Source organism: Ursus americanus, chromosome 4 (assembly GCF_024610735.1).
Source record: "Ursus americanus isolate L20-20 chromosome 4, mUrsAme1.1.p, whole genome shotgun sequence".
NCBI lineage: Eukaryota > Metazoa > Chordata > Mammalia > Carnivora > Ursidae > Ursus > Ursus americanus.
In genome coordinates, this window is record NC_142130.1 from 77,888,563 (window position 1) to 77,911,070 (window position 22,508).

Sequence of the window (22,508 nt, forward strand, 5' to 3'; positions counted from 1 at the left end):
TAGGGGAAGATACAGCTGGAAAGCAGATAAGGCCAGATCATGGAGGACTATGAACTCTTCTATGAGGCAAAGATGAGCTGACGTCAAAGAGCAGGGAAACTAGAGAGCAAGGAAGTTGACAGAAAGATGGAGGCAGGGAGAGGAAGTGAATTAGTTCAAGTGAGAGGTAATTAGGGCCTGTGCTAAAAGACAAAGAAATGAAGGGGAAGATAGATAATCGGGTATTATTTGAAGCAAAACCTTTGTGTTACACGTGTGTCACAGAGGCTAGAGCAATCAAGGGGAATTTGAAGACTTTTAGTGTAGGTTCTAGCTTTCCAGTGTAATAAATGCAAACATAAGTGACCAACAAAGCGTGAACTGAAATATATCTGCTGAATTTGACCATTATGAGATTACAAGAGACATTAGGGTCAATGATATCATTTGAGTAGCCTGGAAAAAATTCATACTGCAATGTCCTGAAGAATGAAGGTAGCAAAGGCACGGCATTTGTTACCTCAGCTTATGGGAATCAAATGTTAAATGGGAAACATCACAAGGTTGAATTAAAGACTAGAGGAAGGACACTTACAAGGAAGATATACCTTGCACATAAGGAGAACATCTTTTATGTTAAGCCTGGAGGAAGTGAGTCAAAAATGAGTTAGGATGTGAATAAATTAATTCAGAGATTGGTCTGGTTGATAATTTGAGAGAAATCTTGCCATATTCTATTTCCAATCACCTGGCTTCCCCCGTGTAGCAAACATTGATATACTCTGGATATTTCTCAAATTTTTCTCCACAGTTTTATGTGTTTACATCTTCTCCTTATTGGATTTTCAAGTAAGCTTTCTATCATGGCTAAAAATTATTCACAAATCTCCCAGTGGCTGCCTTCCCTTTATTATTACACCTTATTATATTATTACATATTTGATAAATTGGCTGACCATCCTCTCAATAAATTCCTGGACTCTTTTTACTAGATAATTACACCCCCCACACACACACACACATAATATTGTGTGATATCCAAAATCTTGTTTACATTTCTTTAAAAGAGAATTCAAAATCATTCTCTTTTTAGCCCATGCTCATTCTCCCCCATCAGGTTCCTAGCCCTTAGTCTAGTAGAATGCTCTCTAAAACTACTCAGAAAATGTCCATATAAATGACAGATCTGGAAATAACTTTTAAATTTAAAGTGTAGCCAATAGAGAGTTATTTTTATAAAATGCTCTTTTAAAGTATAATGATTCATTATTTTCCGAATCTTTTGTAAATTTGTGGAGAGCAATCCACTAATTGCCAATTCAAACTTGGGATAATGGAGACAGGAACAATCGAGAGTGGATGAAAAACAGCTAGTAGTGTAATTTTAAAGCAATTGTGTCTTTAGTCTTCCTTTGAACATTAAAATCAACAGTAAATGACAATGGCCAGAGATATTTGTGCAAGTACATGTCAGAATGGAGAGTGCACTTTGTTAATGCAGTGGACCTCTGGCAGTGATTTTGTATTCCTACCCATTTTCTACCTATTTCTTAAAATTAAGAAAATTGGAAAAAGTACTTTTCTTTTTTAAAAAATGAAAAGTCAGAATTTTTCTCTCTAAAATTTTATGCAATGTTATATAACATAAAGGATATATAAAAATATAAAAGACCGTGAACTAGCCTCTTGTATATCAATAATACAATTGAATCAACCATTCAAAGCAATAGTTTAAGTCAGTTTAATTGCTGGAAGTTATGATGGAATTTCTAATTTATAGCAGTAATATGTAATATATAATTCACCAAAGAGTCAGTAAATAAGCATTTGTCAAAACCAGAATATTTTCTGGTATTATTAAATATTTTTACCCCTAACGATCCCATTAAGTTTCAGAGATTAGACATCTGAGACTATAAGGAAGAATTTTTTTCTTTTTTTTCTTTTTATTCTTATCCAACGTTATTTTAGAAATTTCCATAATATAGAAAATGTGATAGATATGTTAGCAGAGAGTTCTGTTCCCCAGCCTCAGTTCTTGAGTTCGGCCAAGAAAGAATACAGAGCCAAACTCTTAAACAAGCAAGGGTCAAAGTGAAAGTACTCTTAAGGTTGGGGAGCAGGCAGGTGACTGCATGGGGGTAGGGGGAAGGTGTCAAAGTTGTCTTTTCTTATTATGTTTGCGTAGGTTATGAGTCATAGTTAAGGTAGTCTCTGACTGAGGTTGCTTTGAATCATCTAGGGAACTCCTTCTACCTGTAGGTAGGAGGGGAAATTTTGGCTCTCTATAGTCTTTGTCAGAACTGTCATGCAGCCTTCCCCTGCAGGGAGGAGGGTCAAAATTGCAGTGTAATGTATCATAATGAAGGTATAGGTTACTATAGGACTGGGGTTATAGGGAAGAATGTATGCTGATCCACCAGGGTCTTTCCCTGCTATTAGAAATTGACTCCCACCCTTTTTTATCAGTTCCAAATCACCTGTTCCCTGCTCATATCTAGCTAACTGCCTACTCCATCAGATAGAGAGACAGACAGATGGATCACTTACAAATATCTAAGGACATTTTTCTTTGCCTTTCTTCTCAACGTAAGTAATTGGTGTGAATAGTTGATATAGTTTCTTCCTTTTCTTCAATTTGTATTTCTTTTTTGCCCAGAATTTCCTACCTACACTTAAAGGGCATAATATTATATTTGCAAGGCTGTAGAAAGGCATAGATTTGTTTTACAACCTATTCCTTTCCATCTCTGATTATAAGAGAAGGCAGAAATATCACATTGTTTGAATTAGATCCCGGCTCTGAACTCAACCAGTCTTCTGGTTAGGTAGAGATTGGTCTTTGTAATTTTTCTCTAACACTTGGTTAATACGTGCAGATGTGAACACTTCATTTGCGAAAGCAAGAATGAAAATTTCAAGAAATCTATAGAGGCCACAAGATACTGCAATGATGAAAATATTTTACATTTTATGGAATCAATCAGTAAAGTCAAAGACACCATCTGTGTGTTATCTGGCATTGTGCAGATGAATGACATTGAGGACAATTAGTATCTAGATTACATTCATGACATTCATGAGTCCTGTTCTTCAAACTGGGCTACACTAAAGGATGACTTAGGAAGCAATGTCACTATTTTATTCATATTGAAAGTTACTTATGACCAGTATCTCTTGCTTTCACTTATTTATTTATTTAATTAATTAATTTATTATTTATTTATTTATTTTTTTTGCATCATGTCCAATGGCTTTCAATAAAAGTGTAGGTGGGAAGAACATGTGCCTTTATAACAGCAGATACAGTTAAGAAACAGAAAGAATTCCGTTTAAGTTAGATATAAATTAAATAAACACCCAGTTGTAAATAAAGTTATTTCCCTGTACTGAACACATTTTTAAGTACAGTATGGTTTGCCCCTTTATAGAAGTACACTTAGTTTTACCAGGATAAATGAGTATGCAATCTCTATGTCAAATGAGTCTTCTGTCTCTTACACACACACACACACACACACACACACCCACCCACACACACACACACACACACACGACTAGCCTGATTTCTATTTCCCCTATAAGACTTAGATCAAGGATCATTTCTAGCAAGCTTTTCCCAATTATATCTTCCTTTTATCTGACTTCTTCCCCTCAACGTCTCATAGCACTAGAAAATTTTGTCTCTGTAAAATTTTCCCAAATTCAGATATTTGAAAAGACTCACCAAATTCCATACAGTATACTCATGTAAAGGTCTTATTTTAAAGGAAAGAGCATAGTGCAGCAAGAGGAAAAGAATGTAGGGAAATATCAGGCAGGTGTCCAGGACACAGCCCCCTGTGTAAGCTCTCCAGGGCTCTATTTGCACACAAAGATGCACTTCACCTTGAACCACCACTATCTGAGTGAGGAATCTCCAGGACGCTCTCAGTGGGGGTCCTAAAGTAATTAAAGCAGGTTTTACAAATTGGCTAGTCCAGGTACAAACTATTAGTGCAGAAAATGTTTGGGGATTACTAGAGGAGTTTCTAGTTCATCATAAATTCCAAAGCCTTTCTATTTGTCCGAAGTCAAATGACAGACATCCAAGTAATCCCCAAAGGTATTTTAGCACTTTTTCAGCAGAGCTATTATTAACCAACTCCATCTCTACAATCTGTCTCTCAATATACCTTTCATACTGATTTGAAATTATCCATTTATGTGTGAAATTATCTCAAACTAGACCATTAATGCTTCAAGAACAAAGGTAATGTTTTATAGCATCAAGAAATACCTTAGAGTTTTGGATATAGAAAGCAGTCAACTCTTGGAATAATTTCTTCACTTTTTAATTATTTTATACAAAACTATATCATTTGCCCAATCACAGAAGATTTTTTATTTGATAATTATCAGTGCTTACCTTTTTTCTCCTTAGGTTAAATAATCCAAATTATATTACTATTACCTTGAGGACATTTCCCCCTTATACTACCAATCTACCAATCCAATTTCAGTTATCTTGCATGTATTTTAGCAGTCTTACTGAGTTATAAACTGCATATTTAAAATGCCATGTTTATATGTATGAATGCCGCATATATAATAAGAACCAATCACCACAATCAAGATAGTGAATTTAAGTGAATATACCCATTACCCACAAAAGTTTCCAGAATTTATATAAAAGTAATCATGCATGGGTGCCTGGATGGCTCAGCCGGTTAATTGTCTGACTCTTGATTTCAGCTCAGGTCATGATCTCAGGGCTGTGAAGTCCACCCCTATGCCTGCTTAAGATTCTTTTTCTCCTTCTTTCTCTACCCCTCCCCCCTAGCTCCCTCTCTCTCTTTAAAAATAAAATAAAGTAAAATAAAATAAAATAGTAAAGTAGAAATAAAAAATAAAAGTCATCATACAGTATATACTCTTCTAAGTAAGTTCTTTCACTCAGCAAAATTATTTGGAGATTCGTCCATGTTGTTCCACACAAAAATACTTCATTCCTTTGTATTGCTTAGTAATATTCAATTTTAGGAATATTTCAAAATTTGCTTATCTATTCATGCAAATGAATGGGATGTTTCAGGTTTTTGGCTTACAAATAAAGCTGCTATCAACATTTGGATATTTGAGTCTTTTCATGGATATATGCTTTTACTTCTCTTGAGTTAATACCTGTGACAGGTATGGCTGGATCCTATGTATGTGTTTAACCTTCTTTTAAAAATTCTACCAAATCATTTTCCAAAGTGGTTGGGCTATTTTATATTCCCAGAAGCAGTGTATTGGCCTTTCAGTTGCTCCACTTCCTTAGCAAAATTTCCTATGGTCAGACATTTTATGATTAAACATTTATTAAGTGTTTAGTAGTTTCACATTTGAAGATTTAGTTTGCATTCCTCTAATGACTAAGGATGTCAAGCATCTTTTCATATGCTTGTGTGTGTGTGTGTGTGAGTTTTCTTCTAAAATCTTTAATCCACTTTCTTTACTGGATTATTTTCTTCCTATGGAGATTTCAATTGCCTTGACCCTAATCTTGCAGGGCAAATATTCACTCTTTCAATATCAAATATATGATTAACTGTAGGCTTTTCAGAGATGCTCTTTATCAGGTTGAAAAGTGACCTTTTCCTAGATTGGTAAGAAATTTTATCAATAATGATTTCTGGGTTTTTCTAAATAGTTCTTTTCTGAATCTAATGAGATAGTAACATAGTTTGCATTTTTTAATCGATTAATTTGGTAAAGTATATTGTTCGATTCTGGGATGTTAACTAACCTTATATTTCCATGTGGCCATAGTGTGCTATTCTTTTATGTAATATTGGATTTAATTTCCTAAAATTTTGTTAAGAATTTTTGCATCTGTGTTCTTAGGAGATATTATTCTGCAGTTTCTTTCTCTTTTGCTTTTTTTTTTTTTTCAGTTTTCTTCTCTTGTTATGCCTTTGTCTGATTTTGATACCAGAATATTACTGGCCTCGTTGAATGAATTGGCAAGAACTTTCCTTATATTGTGAAAGTTTGTTTTTGGTTTAATTTTTTTCATTAAATATTTAATAAAATTCATCATTAAATCATCTGGGTCTAGAGTTTACATTGCGGGAAGATTTTAAACTGCTATTTCAGTGTTTAATGGATAAAGGTTGTCCTCTTCAAGTTATCTATTTTTTCTTAAGTAAAATTTGGTGGTTTATACCTTTCAAGGAATTTGTCCATTTCTTCTAAGTTGCTGACTTTATTGGCATAAAACGATTTACAGTATCTCTCTATTATCCTGCTAATATCTCTAGAGTCTGGAGTCATCTTGACTCTTCAGTTCCAGTATTGGCAACTTGTATCCTCTCTCTCTTCTCCTCTTTCTGTCTCTGTCTTTTGTTCTCTCACTTTTTTTCCCTCTGTCCCTCACTCCTTCTCTCTTATTTTCTGGGCACTGTGGCTAGTATTTTCCTAGTTATATTGGTCTCTTAAAGAAATCGATTTGGTTTAGGTAGTTTTCTATTTTCCTTTTTTCTATTTTTATCAATTTCCAAACTGATCTTTATTATTTTATCTTTTCTTGCTTATTTTGGGTTTAATTTGATCTTCTTTTCTATGTTCTTAAAATTAAACCTGAAGACACTGATTTGAAACTTTTCTTCTCTTTTAATGTATACATTGAATGCTTGAGAATGCCCTGTTTGTAATGTTTTAACTTCATTCCATAACTTTTAATATGTTGTATATTAATGCCATTCAGTTCAAAATGCTTTGCAGTTTCCCTTCTGATTTGAGATTTGTCCTATGGGTTAATTTAGATTTGCGTTATTTTGTTTTCAGATATATGGGGATTTTCCGAATATTGTTCTGTCGTAGTTTCTAGTTTGGTTCTAATGTGATTAGAAAACCCACTTTCTTTGATTTAGATCTTTTCAAATGTATTTCCTGTGCAGTAGAAAAGAATGTGTGATCTGGTTTATTTAAAGTTTTAATAATAATTAGTTAAGTTAGGCCAATTGACAATGTTGATCAAGTCTTCTTTATCCTTCTTAACCTCTTGTCTACTTGCTCTATTAATTATTGAGAGAGGGCTGTTTAATCTCTAATAAAATTATAGATTTATCTATTTCTCCTTGCAGTTCTATTAGTTTCTGCTTCACGTGTTTTGAAGCTCTGTTATTACATGCATAAAAGGTTAGAATTATGTCCTCTTGATGAATTGACTTCTTGATCATTAGGATATTAAGCACTATATAGTCAGTTTAGTGGTTTTGTTTTTTTGGTTTTTGTTTTTTGGGTTTTGTTGTTGTTGTTGTTTGTCAATTCTGACAGTCCTTGACTTTGTATTGGAGTGTTTGCACAATTTATATTAAATATCTTATTGATTTAGTTGGGTTTAAATCTTGCTATTTGCTTTCTATATATCTTATCTGTTCTTTGTTCATTTCTTCTATTTATGCCTCCTTTAGATTTTTTGGAGTATTTTTTATTGATCAATTAATTTTCTATCTTGGCTCATTAACTATAAATCATTGCTATGTTATTTTAGTAGTTGATTTTCACAGTCCTTCATCAAGTGATATTATACTCTTCACACATTGAGTAACAGTATTCCTTTTCAGCTTTTGTGTAATTGTCATCGTATGTTTCGCATCTGTATAAATTATAAACCCTGTATTAGTTTTCCATTGGTGATAACAAACTACCATACATTTGGTGGCTTGAAATAACACAGGTTTATTACTTCACAGTTTCTGTAGATCAGAAATCCACGTAGGCTCGGCTAGGATCTGCTCAGCGTATCACAGGTCCACAATCAAGGTATTTATGGGATTATGCTCCTTGCTACTGACTCTGAGGAAGAATCTCTTCTAATATTCAGGTTGTTGGCAGAATTTGTCCTCTTTTTGTTGTAGGACTGAGGTTCTAATTCCTTTCTAGGTATCACCCAGAGGAGGCTGTCCTGGTTTTGAGGGGCATCTCTGGTCCTTACATGCAGGCTTCTTGTTCCTGTGCCAGCAATGGTGTAGTCAATCCTTCCCATACTTGGAGTATTTCTGACTTTCCCTTCTGCTGCATCTCCTTCTCTCTTCTGTTTTGTATTTCAACTAGAAAGAGTTCTCTGCTTTGAAGGGCTCATGCAAGTGATCTCACCTGGATTATCTAGGATAGTTTTCCCATTTAATCTTTATAATCTTAATTATTATCTGCAAATTTCCTTTGCCATTTAACTTGACATATTTATAAATGGCTGGGTTTATGGCATTGATGGAATTGTCATCTTTACAGAGGAAGGGGACATTATTCTCTACTACCACTTTTCTCTTTCTCTCTCTCCATATATATATAAATATATATAATATATAATAATATAAACATGTGTGTCTGTGTGTGTATATATATATATATGTGTATATATGTATATATAGTTGTTTAAACTGCCAATGAGCTCTTAAGGTGACCTTAATAAGGAAAGCAAAACTTTTATATGTATCCACATTGTTACCATTTCTAGAGTTCTTCATTATTTTGTGTATATGCAGATTTCCATCTGGTATCACTTCCCAAATGCCTGAATGACTTCCTTTAGCATTTCTTACAGGGCAGGTCTGCTAGTGATGATTTACTTCACCTACTGTATATTTGAGAAAAATCTTCATTTGCCTTCATATTAAAAATAAAATTTTGCTGAGTATAGAATTCTAAATTGAAAGTTTTTTGTTTTTTGTTTTTTTTCTTTAAGTACCTTAAAAATTCTGAGCCATTACCTTTGGCCAGAGTTATTTCAGATGAAAAGTCTGCTCTCATCTTTGTTTTGTGCTTCTGTACCTAAAGTACCCACCCACCATTTCTCCTAGATTCTTGAAGATTGTTCTCTTTATCGTTTGTTTTAAGCAATTTGGATATGATATACCTTGGTGTAGTTTTCGTCATTATTCTTGTACTTGGGTCTTTTTGACGCACTCGGATTATAATCTTTATCAGATTTGGAAATCTTTCAGCCAGTAGATCTTTACATATTGCTTTCCATCGCACACTCCTTTGGAACTCCAAGTTCACATAGCCTAGACCACCTGAACTTACCCCACATCTCTCAGATGTTCTGTTCATTTTCTTTCAGTCCTTTTTTTTTTCTTGATGTATTACTTTTTAGATGGTTTCTATTACTTCTTTCAAGTTATCTTTTCTTCTGCAGTGTTTAATCTACCATTAATCCTGTCCTGTGTATTTTGCCTTCAAACACTGTAGCTTTAATATGTGTAAATTGGATTTTTTCAATATCTTCTAAGTCTGTAACATGATCAGTCTTTGCTCTAGATTCTTGAACATATGGAATGCAGTTATAGTAACTGCTTTGATGTTCTTGTCTGCTAATTCTATCATCTGTGCCATTTCTGGGTCACTTATGGTTGAATGTATTTTTTTTTTTCCTCATCATGTCTCATAGTTCCTGCTTCTTTTCATGGTGAATAATTTTAAATTGGATGCCAGAATTTGTGGAGTTTACTCCTTTACTGTGCTGAATATATTTCTATTTATTTTAGGTCTTTTTCGGGAATGCAGATGAATTACTTGGATACAGTTTCATCCTTTCAGTTCACGCTTTTAAGTTTTGTTAGGTGGGATCAAAATAGTCCAGAGCTAATGTTGCCTCACTCTTGAGGTAAAATCTTTCTAAATTCCTTATTTGACATATTTTATGAGGTGCTTTTGTTTTGTTTTTTCTCTCTCTTTTTTTTTTTTTTAATTCTGGCTCATGGGAATAAAAACTATTTGTTTCTCTGTTTGAGCTTTGTAAATTGTTTCTCCTGAATTTTTTTGGAAGTTCTCTCCCTGGCCTCAGTAGTTTCTTCTCATAGACGTACGTGCAGACCCCAGGGAAACTCACTGCAGATCTCAGAAAGTCTTCCTTGCGCACCCATCTCCTGTCTGACACTCTGTCCTGTGAACTTTGCTTCCTCTGACTGCCTTCCCTGCCTCAATTCAGGGAGACTTCTAGACTCCAACTGGGCTCCTCCTCCCTCTACTGCAGCTTAGAAACTCTCTCTAGACAATTAGCTGAGGCAGTAGTAGGACACACTCATTTCCTTTTTTATTTCAGAGATCACTGTTGACTGCTTTGTTGATTGATTCATAGTGCCTTGGAAACTTGTTTTGTACAGTATGTCCGATTTCTTGGTTCTTTTACTTAGGATAAATTGGGTGCCTCTTTCTACATCTTGGCTGGAAACTGACATTCTTGTATATAATATTTTAATGTAGTAAACAAAATTCTACAGAGAATGATAAGGATTTGAATAATGTTAGCAGTATGTTTTGTTTAATGTGATGTTGCTCACTCATACCTAAATCCTGACCTCAAAATATTGCTGTGTTCCGTTCTGTTCTGAATTCAAAATCATTTTGTCTCTACATATCTATGTCTAAATCTCATTTTCTGCCTATGTTGCCCACACATTTTGCTTTGAAATTAATTTATTTTTGTTGATTAATTGTACTTCAGTTTTGACACTGGACTGTTGATAGCAGGGTATCACAAAGCTACTCTGAGAGAGCCACAGCGTGAACTGAAACATGGCCAACATTCTAGGCCAACAAGTCTATGTGTCATGAACAGGAAGACTATAGAAGCTGTGGAATTTGCAGTTCATGATAGATAACAAAGAGCAGCAAGAAGTAAAGGGATTTTCAGAGTTCATTTGGCAGATCAGAGTAATGAGTTAAAGAAAGGGAAGGAATTTGATAAAGTAAAGTATATGTGCTGCCGAAGCGAGCACTTTGATAAAGTAAAGTAGAAACAAGCACACCTTGAACATGAGTCAAGACTCCCTCAGACTGGGAAATTTCTGAGATTTTCCTGCTTCTAAACAATGAGGAACTGACTTGTTCAGGAGTCGTGGACTGTTTTAGTAGATCACCTTATTGAATCTGGTGGATAATCATTATGCACTTAATTATAAATTAAATAACACCATTATTTATGTTATACAATTATAGTATTTCTAATATAATTATAATTTTTTAAAACCTGACCATGTAAATTTTTTAAAAGTTTGCATGTTTGATTTATATTAACATATAGTAAAATTTAGGGTTTTTTAAATTTTTACTGTATAGTTTGATGAATTTTAATGTAAGCATAGATTCATGTAACCACCACCACCACAATTAGTGAACAGAATTATTCCATCATCCCCAAACACTTTTATTTTTCCCCTTTGAAGTTGCATCTTTCTACAACCTCTAAGCCCCGCACAGCCACCACTCGCTTTCCTTCACTATAATTTTGTCTTTTCAAGAATGTCATATAAGTGGAGCCCTCTAAAATCTAACCTTATCTAGGATAAATTCGCAGGAGTTGGGTTGCAGGGCTGTAAGGTAAGTGCATGTTTTTTAAGTTCATGAGAAACAGCAAAATCATTTTCCACAATGGCTGTATAATTTTGAAATCTTTCTAGTAATGTGTAAGAAGTCAAGTTGCCTCTCATTCTCACCAGTGCTTGATATTGTCAGTTTTTGATTTTTTGTTTTTAATGCTACACATCAAAATAGGTGTGCAGTGAAATCTCTGTGGTTTTAATGTGCATTTCTGCAATGTATTGCCATGGCTTTATGCAGTGGCCAATGAGAGTGCATACCTTTTCATGTGCTTGTTTCTCATTCCTGTATCTGTATATCCTCATCAGTGAAATGTCTCTTTGCAATGTCTGTACCCATGTTCTAATTAGATTATTTTTTTTCATTACAGTGTTAGGGTTCCTTACAACTTCTCTAAGTGCAGTTTTGCTCTCCAGACAGCCTCTTTAGTGATGTCTGTTCACTTCTTTTGCACTTTTTTTCTTATTGTTGAATTTATTGTCTTTACATATTTCAGATACAATTCCTTGCTCAGAGATGTGATTTACAAGTACTCTCTCCCATGCTATGGCTGATCTTTTCATTCCCTTAACAGAGTAATTCAGAAAGCAAAGCCTTTTAACTTTAGTTTTATTTTATTTTTTTTAAAGATTTTTTTTTATTTATTTGAGAGAGGGACAGACAGAAATAGTGACAGAGAGCATGAGTGGGGAGGAGAGGGAGAAGCAGGCTCCCCGCAGAGCAGAGAACCCAACATGGGGCTTGATCCCAGGACCATGGGACCACAACCTGAGCCGAAGGCAGATGCCAAATGACTGAGACACCCAGCCCCTTAACTTTAGTTTTAAAGAAGTCCAAGTATTAATCATTTTCTATTATGGACCATTCTTTTGGTGTCATGTCTAAGAACTCTTCACTTAGCCCCAAGTCACAAAGATTTTTCTCCCAAATTTTCTTGTAAAAGTTTTATGCTTTTATGTTTTCAGGTTAGGTCTTTGAATCATTTGGGGCTCAGTTTTGTATGAGGGATAAATTCCATCCTCAGTTTCATGCATTTGCATATGGATATCTAGTTATTTAAAAACCATTGCTAAAACACTATCATTTCTCCATTGAAATGCCTTTGCACTTCGTAAACTAAAATTTTGAAACATTGGCTGTATCATAGGAGTCTATATCTGGACTTTCTTTTCTGTTCCACTGATCTATGCACCTATCCCTGCACCATTATTGTGCTTCCCCAATGCATAGCTGTACTCACTCCTTAAAATCAGAAAGTATGATTTCTATGACTTTGTTCTTCTTTTAAAAAAACCTTTTGTAAATTCTAGTTTCTTTGCCTTCCACTTAAACTTTAGAATAATTCTGTCTACAAAATGATATACTGCTGGGATTTTAATTAGAATTGTGTAGAGTCTTGATAGCAATTTTGAAATATCACATTTTTTTCAATGTTGAGTCTACAAATATATGAATGGTATGTCTCTTCATTTATTAAGGCTTTTTTTTCACTTTAATCTGTTTGTAATTTTTAGCATTCAGATGCCATACATGAATTTTGTTTGATTAACACCTAAGTGTTATATTTTGGAGCTATTGTATATGATTTTATATTCTTAATAAACCATTAAATATAATATGAATATTTGTAAATATAAATATATATTAATATATATTTAATTGTTCATTGCAAGTATGTATTCATAAATCTGATTTTTTGTGTGTTTTTCTTCTATCTTGTGACCGTGTTAGGTGTATTTATTAGTTCTAGCAATGCTTTTGTAGATTTTTGGATGTGTAGTGAAGACAACAATGCATCTGCAAATTGGAAAAAAATTATTTTTTCCTTTCCAATTGTCTGCTTTTTATTCTTATTTGTTGCTTAGTACTGTGTTGGCCTACAGAATGATGTTAATTAGGAGTGTTGAGTGGGGACTTCCTTACTTGTTCCCAAGCTTGGAAATTAAGTATTCAATCTTTTACCTGAACATCACATGGGTTTGATTTGTTTTCAGTGTTTTCTGTTTCCCATTCTTCTATTTCCTCTCCCCTGCCTTCTTCTGGATTATGTGAACATTATTTTATCTGTTGTGGTTTGGGCTATATCTGTGCTATTTTTTCCCATTGCTATTGTGATTACAATATGCCTCTGTATTTTGGAACCAATATTTTACTGTTTCAGTTGAAATGTAGAAACTATAGCACCATCTAGGTCCTTATATCGCTTTCTTCTTTGTCTTAGTTGTCTTCTGTATTATACCTGCATTAATTGAAAACCCCTATACTCAATGTTCTACTTCAATCATTAAACATATTTTTACAAAGATATTTACCATTTCTCTTGCTCTTTCTTCATCCCTGAAGTTTCCTCTAATAAAATTCCTCTTTTTCCTGAAGAGTTTCCTTTTCCAGTTATTTTAGGATCAAATCTTCTGGCAGAAGTTTCATTAATTGTCTTTTATCTGAGAATGATAATGTCTTTATTTTACCCTCATTTCTGAAGGATATTTTTGCTGGACATAGACCTTTATTCTGACATTATCTCTCTTCATGACACTTTAAAAATATTGTTTCACCACTTTTGGCCTCCATGGTTTCTGATAAGAAACCTACAGTTATTTGAATTATTGTTTTCCTGTAACTGATACATTTTTTTGTATTTGTATGGCTTTAGCTTTTAGCAACTTGATTGTGATGCTGATATTTTTATTTTCCCAAACAATCTGTCCAAATTCAGGCCACATATTGTGACCAGATTTCTGTGGGTTGTGGATTAAAATTAGTTACATTTTCAAAACCTTTACCGTATTTTCAGATCTGTATGTATGTGTATCAATGGCCATTTCAGTACCTGTGTGGTGCTTTAGCTCTTAGCTCAATTCTCAAAGTCTTGGTACTGTTTAAGATCAGATCTACAAATACACAGCTCAGAGCTGAGCCCAAGATTTCATGAATAACTTGATGCAGTTACTTTCCTAAGCCTTTCTACTCTGTGATGCCTCCCATGCTTTCCTGTTCTGCAAGTCTCCAGTTTACAGTCCCTTGGACTAAAAACTAGGGTTTAAAAAAATAAAAATAAAATAAAAACAAGTTAAAACTGGGGTTTTATCTACCCCTCACTGCCACAGATGTGCCCTTATTGAGGGCGTACTAGCTGGAGGAAAGAGAAGGAGGAACGCAGTGGGATTTCCCTTACCTTCTTGGGACCTCGGCTCTTCTGACTGATGCAGAATAATGTCTTCCTTCAGAGACTCAGGCACTTGCAGGATCCTGCTGCTATGCCGGGGGATCTCTTCTGCTCCCTGAGACCGAAGTAGAAGACTTCTCTGGATCTCTGTTGGGCCATGTTGATTCTTTTTTCAGGGTTTCCAGCTGCATTCAGTCTAGGCAAAGGGTTCTGAAGAAAAAAAAAAAAGTATTTTTTCCCCCACAGCTTTCCTTATAGTATTTCAAATTCTGATATTTTTTGAGTAATGATAGGCCTGCTACTTTTTACATTTCAGAATCTTCAAAGAGATTGTCCCTGTGTGCTGTCCTAGTGTTAGGGAAGAATTAAGTGACACAGACAGGATGTATTGGGGTTACTCTTATTAACCCAGAACTGGAAATCTGTAATATTATTTTTAAACTCTTGACATGTATATGATCAGGATTTTTTTGTTCTTTTTTTAAAACTCAAAATGATTATCTTTCCAATAAAGATATTAACTGAAATTCTTTACAGCAGCAGAATTATTGATTGATACTCAATTTGTCATTCTAGTGTGGTTCTAAACGTTTAGCTCAGACTTTAGGATAGCTCAGCCTACTTACTAACTTTTGACAGGAGTGTATTTAAGAACGTATATATCTACTTTAGTAAGTGGGGCAACATTAAAGGACTTAATAGGGGAAAAAAGAAGAGGCTGCAACTCTTTCTTTCTGGCAGTCTATCACAGATGGAAATGATATTGTTCTTATAAAATTTGTTCTTTTAAAAAAAAACATGTAACAGTAACTTCCCCAAATTGTGAGCTATATGACCATTTGATGATTTGTTCTGGTATCTATTAAGATTATAGTAAACTGAACAGTTTTTAATACAAGGATAACCCTTTCCTCCCAACATTTTTGTCAGCATTACCTTCAGTCTTGTTATATAAATGAGCCAAAGAAGAACCCTCTCCTCCTATTTTAGTCCTCATGCTGTTTTCGTCTTCCTAGCATGCTGGAGCCATTAGCTCAAAACTTCATTAGCGCCCAAGTCAAATTTTTACACATCTATTGTTTTAAATGTAGTCAAAATATGCATATTTTAACCACCTAGAATCCACGTGTTTTGCACACCTTGCCGAAGTGCACCCACCTTCTGCTAGCTGTACACAGACAAACTCTGGGCCAGCCCAAGCCACTGCTGCCCTCTGGAGTTCTCCTGCTGTGCTGCGGAGTGCTGTCACTTAGACACACAAGTCTCCTTCTCCAATCTGCCTCTCCTAGGAGTTTTCTTGCCCTCCTCCCCTTTACGTGGTGCCCCTTCCCACACATACGGTCTCTGGAAGGTCTCCTGCTAGGAAGAATTCACCCTCTTACGCAACCTGTCCAAGGACCACCCAAATAAAGCCTATTGCCTACTCTATGCCACCAAGATCAGTCCTGAAATCCTCCAACTGATCAAACTTCCCAACAGATTCACTTCTCCAGAATTTTTCAAAAGTGATCATTACTGGGGCTCCTGGGAGGCTCAGTCAGTTAAGCGTCCACCTTCAGCTTAGATCATGATCTCAGGGTCCTGGAATTGAGCCCCACGCAGCTGCCCTTGGGCCCCTTGTTCAGCAGGGAGGTCTCCTTCTCTCTTTCTCTCTCTGTCCCTCCCCTCTGCTCATTCTCTCTCTCTCAAATAAATAATCTTAAAGAAAAAAAGTGATCATTAGTAACTCTCTAGGAATGTGTTCTGAAACCTTACACATTAAGGTTAATTATAAACATACACTATGGCTTTGATTTTAAATTACTTTTCTTGGCAGTTTTATAAGACTTCTTTTTAAAGGCTCATTTGAATTACCAAATTGTGTTCTATCTCATTTTGTACTGAAGGTGACATCAAAAGATTTTGCCTTAGAACTCTTCATATTAGTAAAATTATTGGGGACTCCTCAAGGTTTTGTTGATGTGGGTTATGCCTATTTATATATATCATATGTATATCATATTAGGCATTGAAATGAGAAGTTTTAAAAACATTCATTTTGTGGGAGAAATCCATATTCACACAGATATGTGGTTGGTAAAGGGAAGGCATCATAAGACCACCTGAAGGGGTGTTGAGGACTTCTGAGGTTTTTGAAACATACTTGGAGTACTATAGAATATTGTTAATCATAGAATGTACTCAAAAAAGCATGAAAATGGCCATGCTTAATCGTGAAAGTATCCCTCAACATGTCCAAGACTTTCAGAATTTTTTTTTAAATTTTGTCCCGAAGTATCTTCTATATTAACTTTAGTCTTTTATTTAGTTATCACCTCTTAACTGAGGAAACAAGAAGAAAATCAAAATAGTGCTTTTCATGCTTCCAACAGCAATTTTTCACTTGGATGTTCTTTAGTAAGGGTTCAAATGCTTATAGACAGTCAGCTATGAATTAACTTTAGGAAATTATCTGAAAATTATTAATTTCAACTTTTATTGTTTTATTTTCTTATTTGTTCATTAAATATTTTTTTCTGGTTATAAAAATAATCCATAGTTGGAGTTGAAAATTGTGTAATGACCACTGAGGGCAATTTGATTTAGTCCTCTTCAGTCAAAATTATATATGCATTTACTCTTTGACATATCAATTTTACTTCTAGATAATTAACTGGAGCATTGATTGCAGTAGATAAAGATCATAATAGATGAATATTTGGATATTCTCAGGTGACATAACACATGTCCAATTGTTTATCCACAGGGTAGAAAACTGTGTAATTTGAACAGGAGTGAAGAAGTTCTCTATGTAATAACATAAATGTATCTCTTACATGTATTATTAGTTTGAGAAAAGAAGCACGGTACAGAAAAGGGTATATTTTGTAAAAGAAAAAGGAAACATAAAAAACTGTGTGTTATTATTTGCATAAAATTGCAAGCAATTAATTAAGTGGTTAAGGAGAAAAGGGATAAGGTACTGTTGGGAGGGGAAGGTCAAGAATTTTAATCAAAATGTATTCTACTTTCTGTCTCTATAATTTTGACTACTCTAAGTGCATAGTAAGCGGAATCATAAGAGTGTTTGTCTTTCTTGACTGGTTCATTTTGCTTAGTATAGCATCTTCAAGGTTCATCCGTATGTAGTATATGTCAGAATTAACTTTCTTTTTAAAGCTGAATAATATTCCTTTATGCATTGATGCACATATGGGTTGCTTTCAATCATAAAATATTGCGAGTAATGCTGCTATGAACATGGTTGTACGAATACCTTTTTGAGACCTTGCTTGCAATTCACCTTCCATGTCTTCCCCTGGAAGCGGCAAACTTTCAGTAGACTCCAGAGATCCAAGACAGTCACATTAGACAGATTCTGTAATTGCTGCCCAGATGGGAAGACAGATGCCTGGTGCTTACTATTCTACCATCTTTCTCGAATCCTCACTTATGCTAATTTCTAAGTGTCACAAGGAAAAGTAAATAAGAAAGGACCATGAGTCTTAATTTTAGTAGTCTTCTGGCAGATAGAGGATATACATGTAAATTTATTTGATGATATATATTTTGGCCAGATCTGATTAATCATTGAGTTATGAAAGAGTAGCTCTCCCGACAGTGGTGGTGATTTGGGGGTGGGGAGGTTGTTACCCTTATCCGGAGTAAATTTGGAGGGCTTATTGGTGGTGGTCAATTTGAACCACAAGAGTATTCCATAGTTAATACTATGTTCTTCATCTTCTGAGAAATGTTTAAGGGATAATATGTGGAGGAAAACTGCAAGACACAAAAGGCATGTGGGACTGCTGGATGCCATTGTTGATTAAAGGAATTAAGCTGTCAAATAAGTGAGATCTTTGGTGCCTGAGCAGCCAGTGAGGGTAATTATAACATGAAGTTGGATCAAAACCTCCGTTTCAGTCAGAGTTCTGGAGTTACCTCCCTCCACATTCTCATGTTTCTTAAAGCTAAAGAATGAAAACTGAAACTTACCAGAAAACATTGACTACTTCACATATATAGAATATGTTTTTGTGAAGTTATTAAAACTAGATATTTCAGATATAGTCAAACAAAAGAAAAGTATTTTTAAGAATTAGAGTAGAAAAATATACTAGATGTGGGTCTTATGAGGTAGCAAGAAATTTGGATGAAATATAATTGTAATCCTTTTTAGAATTATTTAATCTAACTCAATAGCAAATTTAGAACCAACAAGGTAATACACATAAAAATGCTCTATAGTCTAAACAGTGGCTAACAAATTCCCTGAATATCTTGGCATCAGAACTAGTGAACACCTTTGCAGGTTTTGAACACAATTATTCTTCAGAATAGTTCTGGAATTACTCTTCAAAGTACCATATAAATATGCAATAGTAATATTGTTCGACAAATCCACACTGTAAGTAAGAGTGCACATTTCATGAGCAGAGTCACTGTATCATAAAATGTAAGCGTTAAGATTTGTCAATTCTTACCGATCATCCAGCATATGCAGTTTACTCTATAGAAAATTATTATAAAGAATAAGTAATTTGTTTCAGTTAGTAAAAATAATAGGACAAGAAGTGGAGCATGTGATTCTCCATTTTGAAGTGTTTCTATTTACACAAATACTACAGAGATCATTTCTATTGAAGAGTTCATTTTCATTATAATTATCTAATGGGTTAAATATATTTATTGTTGTAATAAAAATAGTCATTGTGCTATTACAATGACATTTATTATAACAAAATGAAAGGCATTACATTTTGATTAAAATACTCTTTTCTATAATTACAAAAGAAGTAAAACAAGGTACAGAAAGTCAAATTTCAGTGTACTTAAAATGCAGAGTTAATGTCTGAAAAACAGTCTATCTTATTGTAATACTTGTAATTATTATGTTACTTTAGAGACAGCATGTCAGATCATGTCCCTTGTATCTAAATTCATAAAGGCAGAAACTTGATTTCTTGTGCTTAATTGCTAAGATACATATCAGTTCCTACCCCCACCATCAATGGCAATAATACAGCATCAATGCTGACCTGAATGCTATTGTAGAGATATTTAATTATTATCACACTTATAAATGCCTGTCTGGTCATGTTGTTTAGGATATATAAAAAACAATTCTATTAATATAATTAATTTTAGGAATATCATTTTGTTGTAGTCAATTGAAAATCATAAAAATGTGCATTAAATAAAAATTTATGCTGTAGTTTGAAATTTAGCATCTATTATGGATGCTATTGATTTGTTTATTGCAAACAGTACATTTTAGTAACAGTTTCAACATGTCCAAAATGTGCAGCATATACAGTTTTTGCAATGTAATTAGTTAGAAATTGGGGAAGCTTAATTTTAAAATTGAATTGTTCATGAAAATCTATTTCATGCCCTCTATGGCTTGAGCAGTTTCTCTTCATAAAATGTTCTATAGTTGTGTGAAGAAATTAAGTGCAGTTAATCAGAAGGAACATTATAGTTTGACACCTAATTTGAAAGCCCTGTCTTGAAGCAGTGAATGATTGCTTATACAATTACATATACCAATGAGAACCCAAATAGGAAATCCATTTATGCTCCAAGTAGATCTCAGTGTTGATGTCAGTCAGGGCGATATTGTCTGTTTTTGTGAGAAATATTTCATAAAAGTGTGTATATATATATATATATATATATATATATAAATTTGTTAAAATGTCTAGTTTCTCATTGAGTCTAGTTTGATAGATTAGAATAGTAAAATAACATTAGAGTGAATTATCTAATTATTGTACATTGGAAGGCAGATCAGTGGTCTTAAAGTCATTTTACTGTTAAACCAAGTCCATCCTATTGATGTAAGGACAGAAGTAAGCAATCAAGTTCTAAAGCTTAGCATTTTAGCAACAACAACAACAACAACAAAAAAGTAGTTGTAAGAAAGTCACATGGTGTTGATGAAATGTTTTTCATCTCTATTTAATCTATGTTCATCTCTTTTTTTAGTGCCGCCAGCAATCACAATGCCTCAGAGATCTTTTAATGCCACAGCGGAGAGAGGAGAAGAGATGACCTTATCGTGCAGGGCCTCTGGCTCTCCTGAGCCCTCCATCTCCTGGTACAGGTAGGTTACGCATACACATCCTTCTGGCTTGTGTCCAGAATCAATCTCCTGGAAAAAGATTTCTGATCTTATTTTATCAAGAATAAAAACATTCTTTTGAATTTTATTAAAAAGTTATGGTGGTTTTGTTTTCATTTAAATTGGTTAGATTAAATTGTTAAAGAGATTAACAGAGTGATTTAACCCAAGTCAAAGGCTACACCCATCGCACTGGTTATTCTTGTACAAGGCATGTTTCTGGCCAAAATGGGCCCAGAAGCCCAATGACCGATTCAACCACATTTATGTTGCTGCTAGAGAGTACCTAGAAATAGGAATGCTAGTACTAATGGCATCACCATTGTATGTGTATAAAAATCGTATTTTATTAGAATGTAATTGTATATTTTATTTATGTACCATATTATCCAGGAAAAAATGCTAATTATGTACAGTCTAATTTCTATAAATATAATGTCAATTTTAAAAAGCTTACTTCACTAAGTGAATAAACTCTATTCTAAATCTGTTCTTTGACAGTTTACTTTTATATATTTCTATAGAATTTTTAAATGTCACTTGACTTCTATTAACATCAAACAGATATCAACACATTTCATTCTTTTAGGTTGTGGCTCTGTTAAAAGGGAGACAATGTAACTTTACAAATGGACCATCTTATAAATACATGTTAGTTATTAATTCAGGTTACCATTCAAGTATAGCTACAGATATTTATAGAATCTCTTCTACACTTCATAGGCCAATAATAATCACAAGAAAACAATTAGAAATATATCCAAATTGGCCAAAAGTAGCCATAGTGAGGATTAGGTTTTTTTTTTTTTTAACTATTTTAAGAAGAATAATTGCAATCCAGTTCCCTTTTTTCTTTTACTTCCCAAGCACTGACTGATATTCTGTTCCTTTCAAACCTTTATCTGTTTAATACAGCAGGTAGCAATAAACAAGATATTTCTTCAAATAAGGTAAATAGATGTTCTTTGCAAACATTAATTACTTTGTGACATACTGTTGGTATTTTCTGAAGGATTACACATCAAACATTAACATATTCACCCCAGATAATGATCATGTATCTCAGAGACTTCTGGTTTCTGGTTTGTATCCTTAAGAGTCAATGTTACATCTAATTGCAGCCCAGAAAAGCTCTTGGATCATTCATTACAATGAACAAATTTTGTTCTGGAATCTCATTCTCATCATTTTATCTTTCCAGAGAGACTTCCTTCTGTTTAGATTTCTGTCTTAAAGTTCAACATTTGTTCAAAATTCTCATATTTAAGTGGAAACATAATTATCATACAGGCTAGAATAAATCAAATTCAGAGGCTAATATAGTTAAGTCATTTAAATCTTTATATCTTCATGTGGCATATGTTTGGGTTCTTCCTTTAACAGTGTAAATAATAATTGTTCTATTCTGTGAATATTTAATATATATGGGAGAACGGGAGTATATGATAGTGACATTGACAAAGTTAAAATTAGTATTAGAGGGAAGTTTTTCTTTTGACATATGTAGATATAAGCATGTTATCCTTGCTAAAAGAAAAAAAAAATCCCATAATCATTAGGTAATATAGGGCAGCAGTCCAACGAGAAAGACCCAGACTACCTGTTGCACAGAGATAATATAGCCAAGGGATATGAATGAAGCCAATAAAGAAAATAGTTGAGGACCAAACAGTGGGAAAAATAAGTTTTCACAAAGAGAATCAGGAGCACTTGGTGACATGGAAGCCAAAGTGGAAATAAAAGCAGCTGCTCTAACATATCTCTACTTTGGTCCCATTCAAATGCTTCTTCTACATCTGTTGAGAATACTCTACGGATTTTTATCAATGGCCCACTAATCAGTGAATCCCGTTGATTTTCAAATGTTCAAGCAGTTTCGCATTCCTTGAACTGAAGCCACTTGATTATGCT

General features: G+C 34.0%; 1 protein-coding gene across 2 annotated transcripts in view; it reads left to right on the top strand.

Moving 5' to 3' along the window:
• The window catches only part of NCAM2 (neural cell adhesion molecule 2), a 506,926-nt gene that overhangs the window by 312,606 nt on the left and 171,812 nt on the right, over window positions 1–22,508 (top strand). For both annotated transcript variants that reach the window (XM_087861739.1, XM_087861738.1), the window contains exon 6: window positions 20,462–20,579. In XM_087861739.1, coding sequence (XP_087717865.1) covers window positions 20,462–20,579 — 118 coding nt within the window. The remainder of the gene's footprint in view (window positions 1–20,461; window positions 20,580–22,508) is intronic.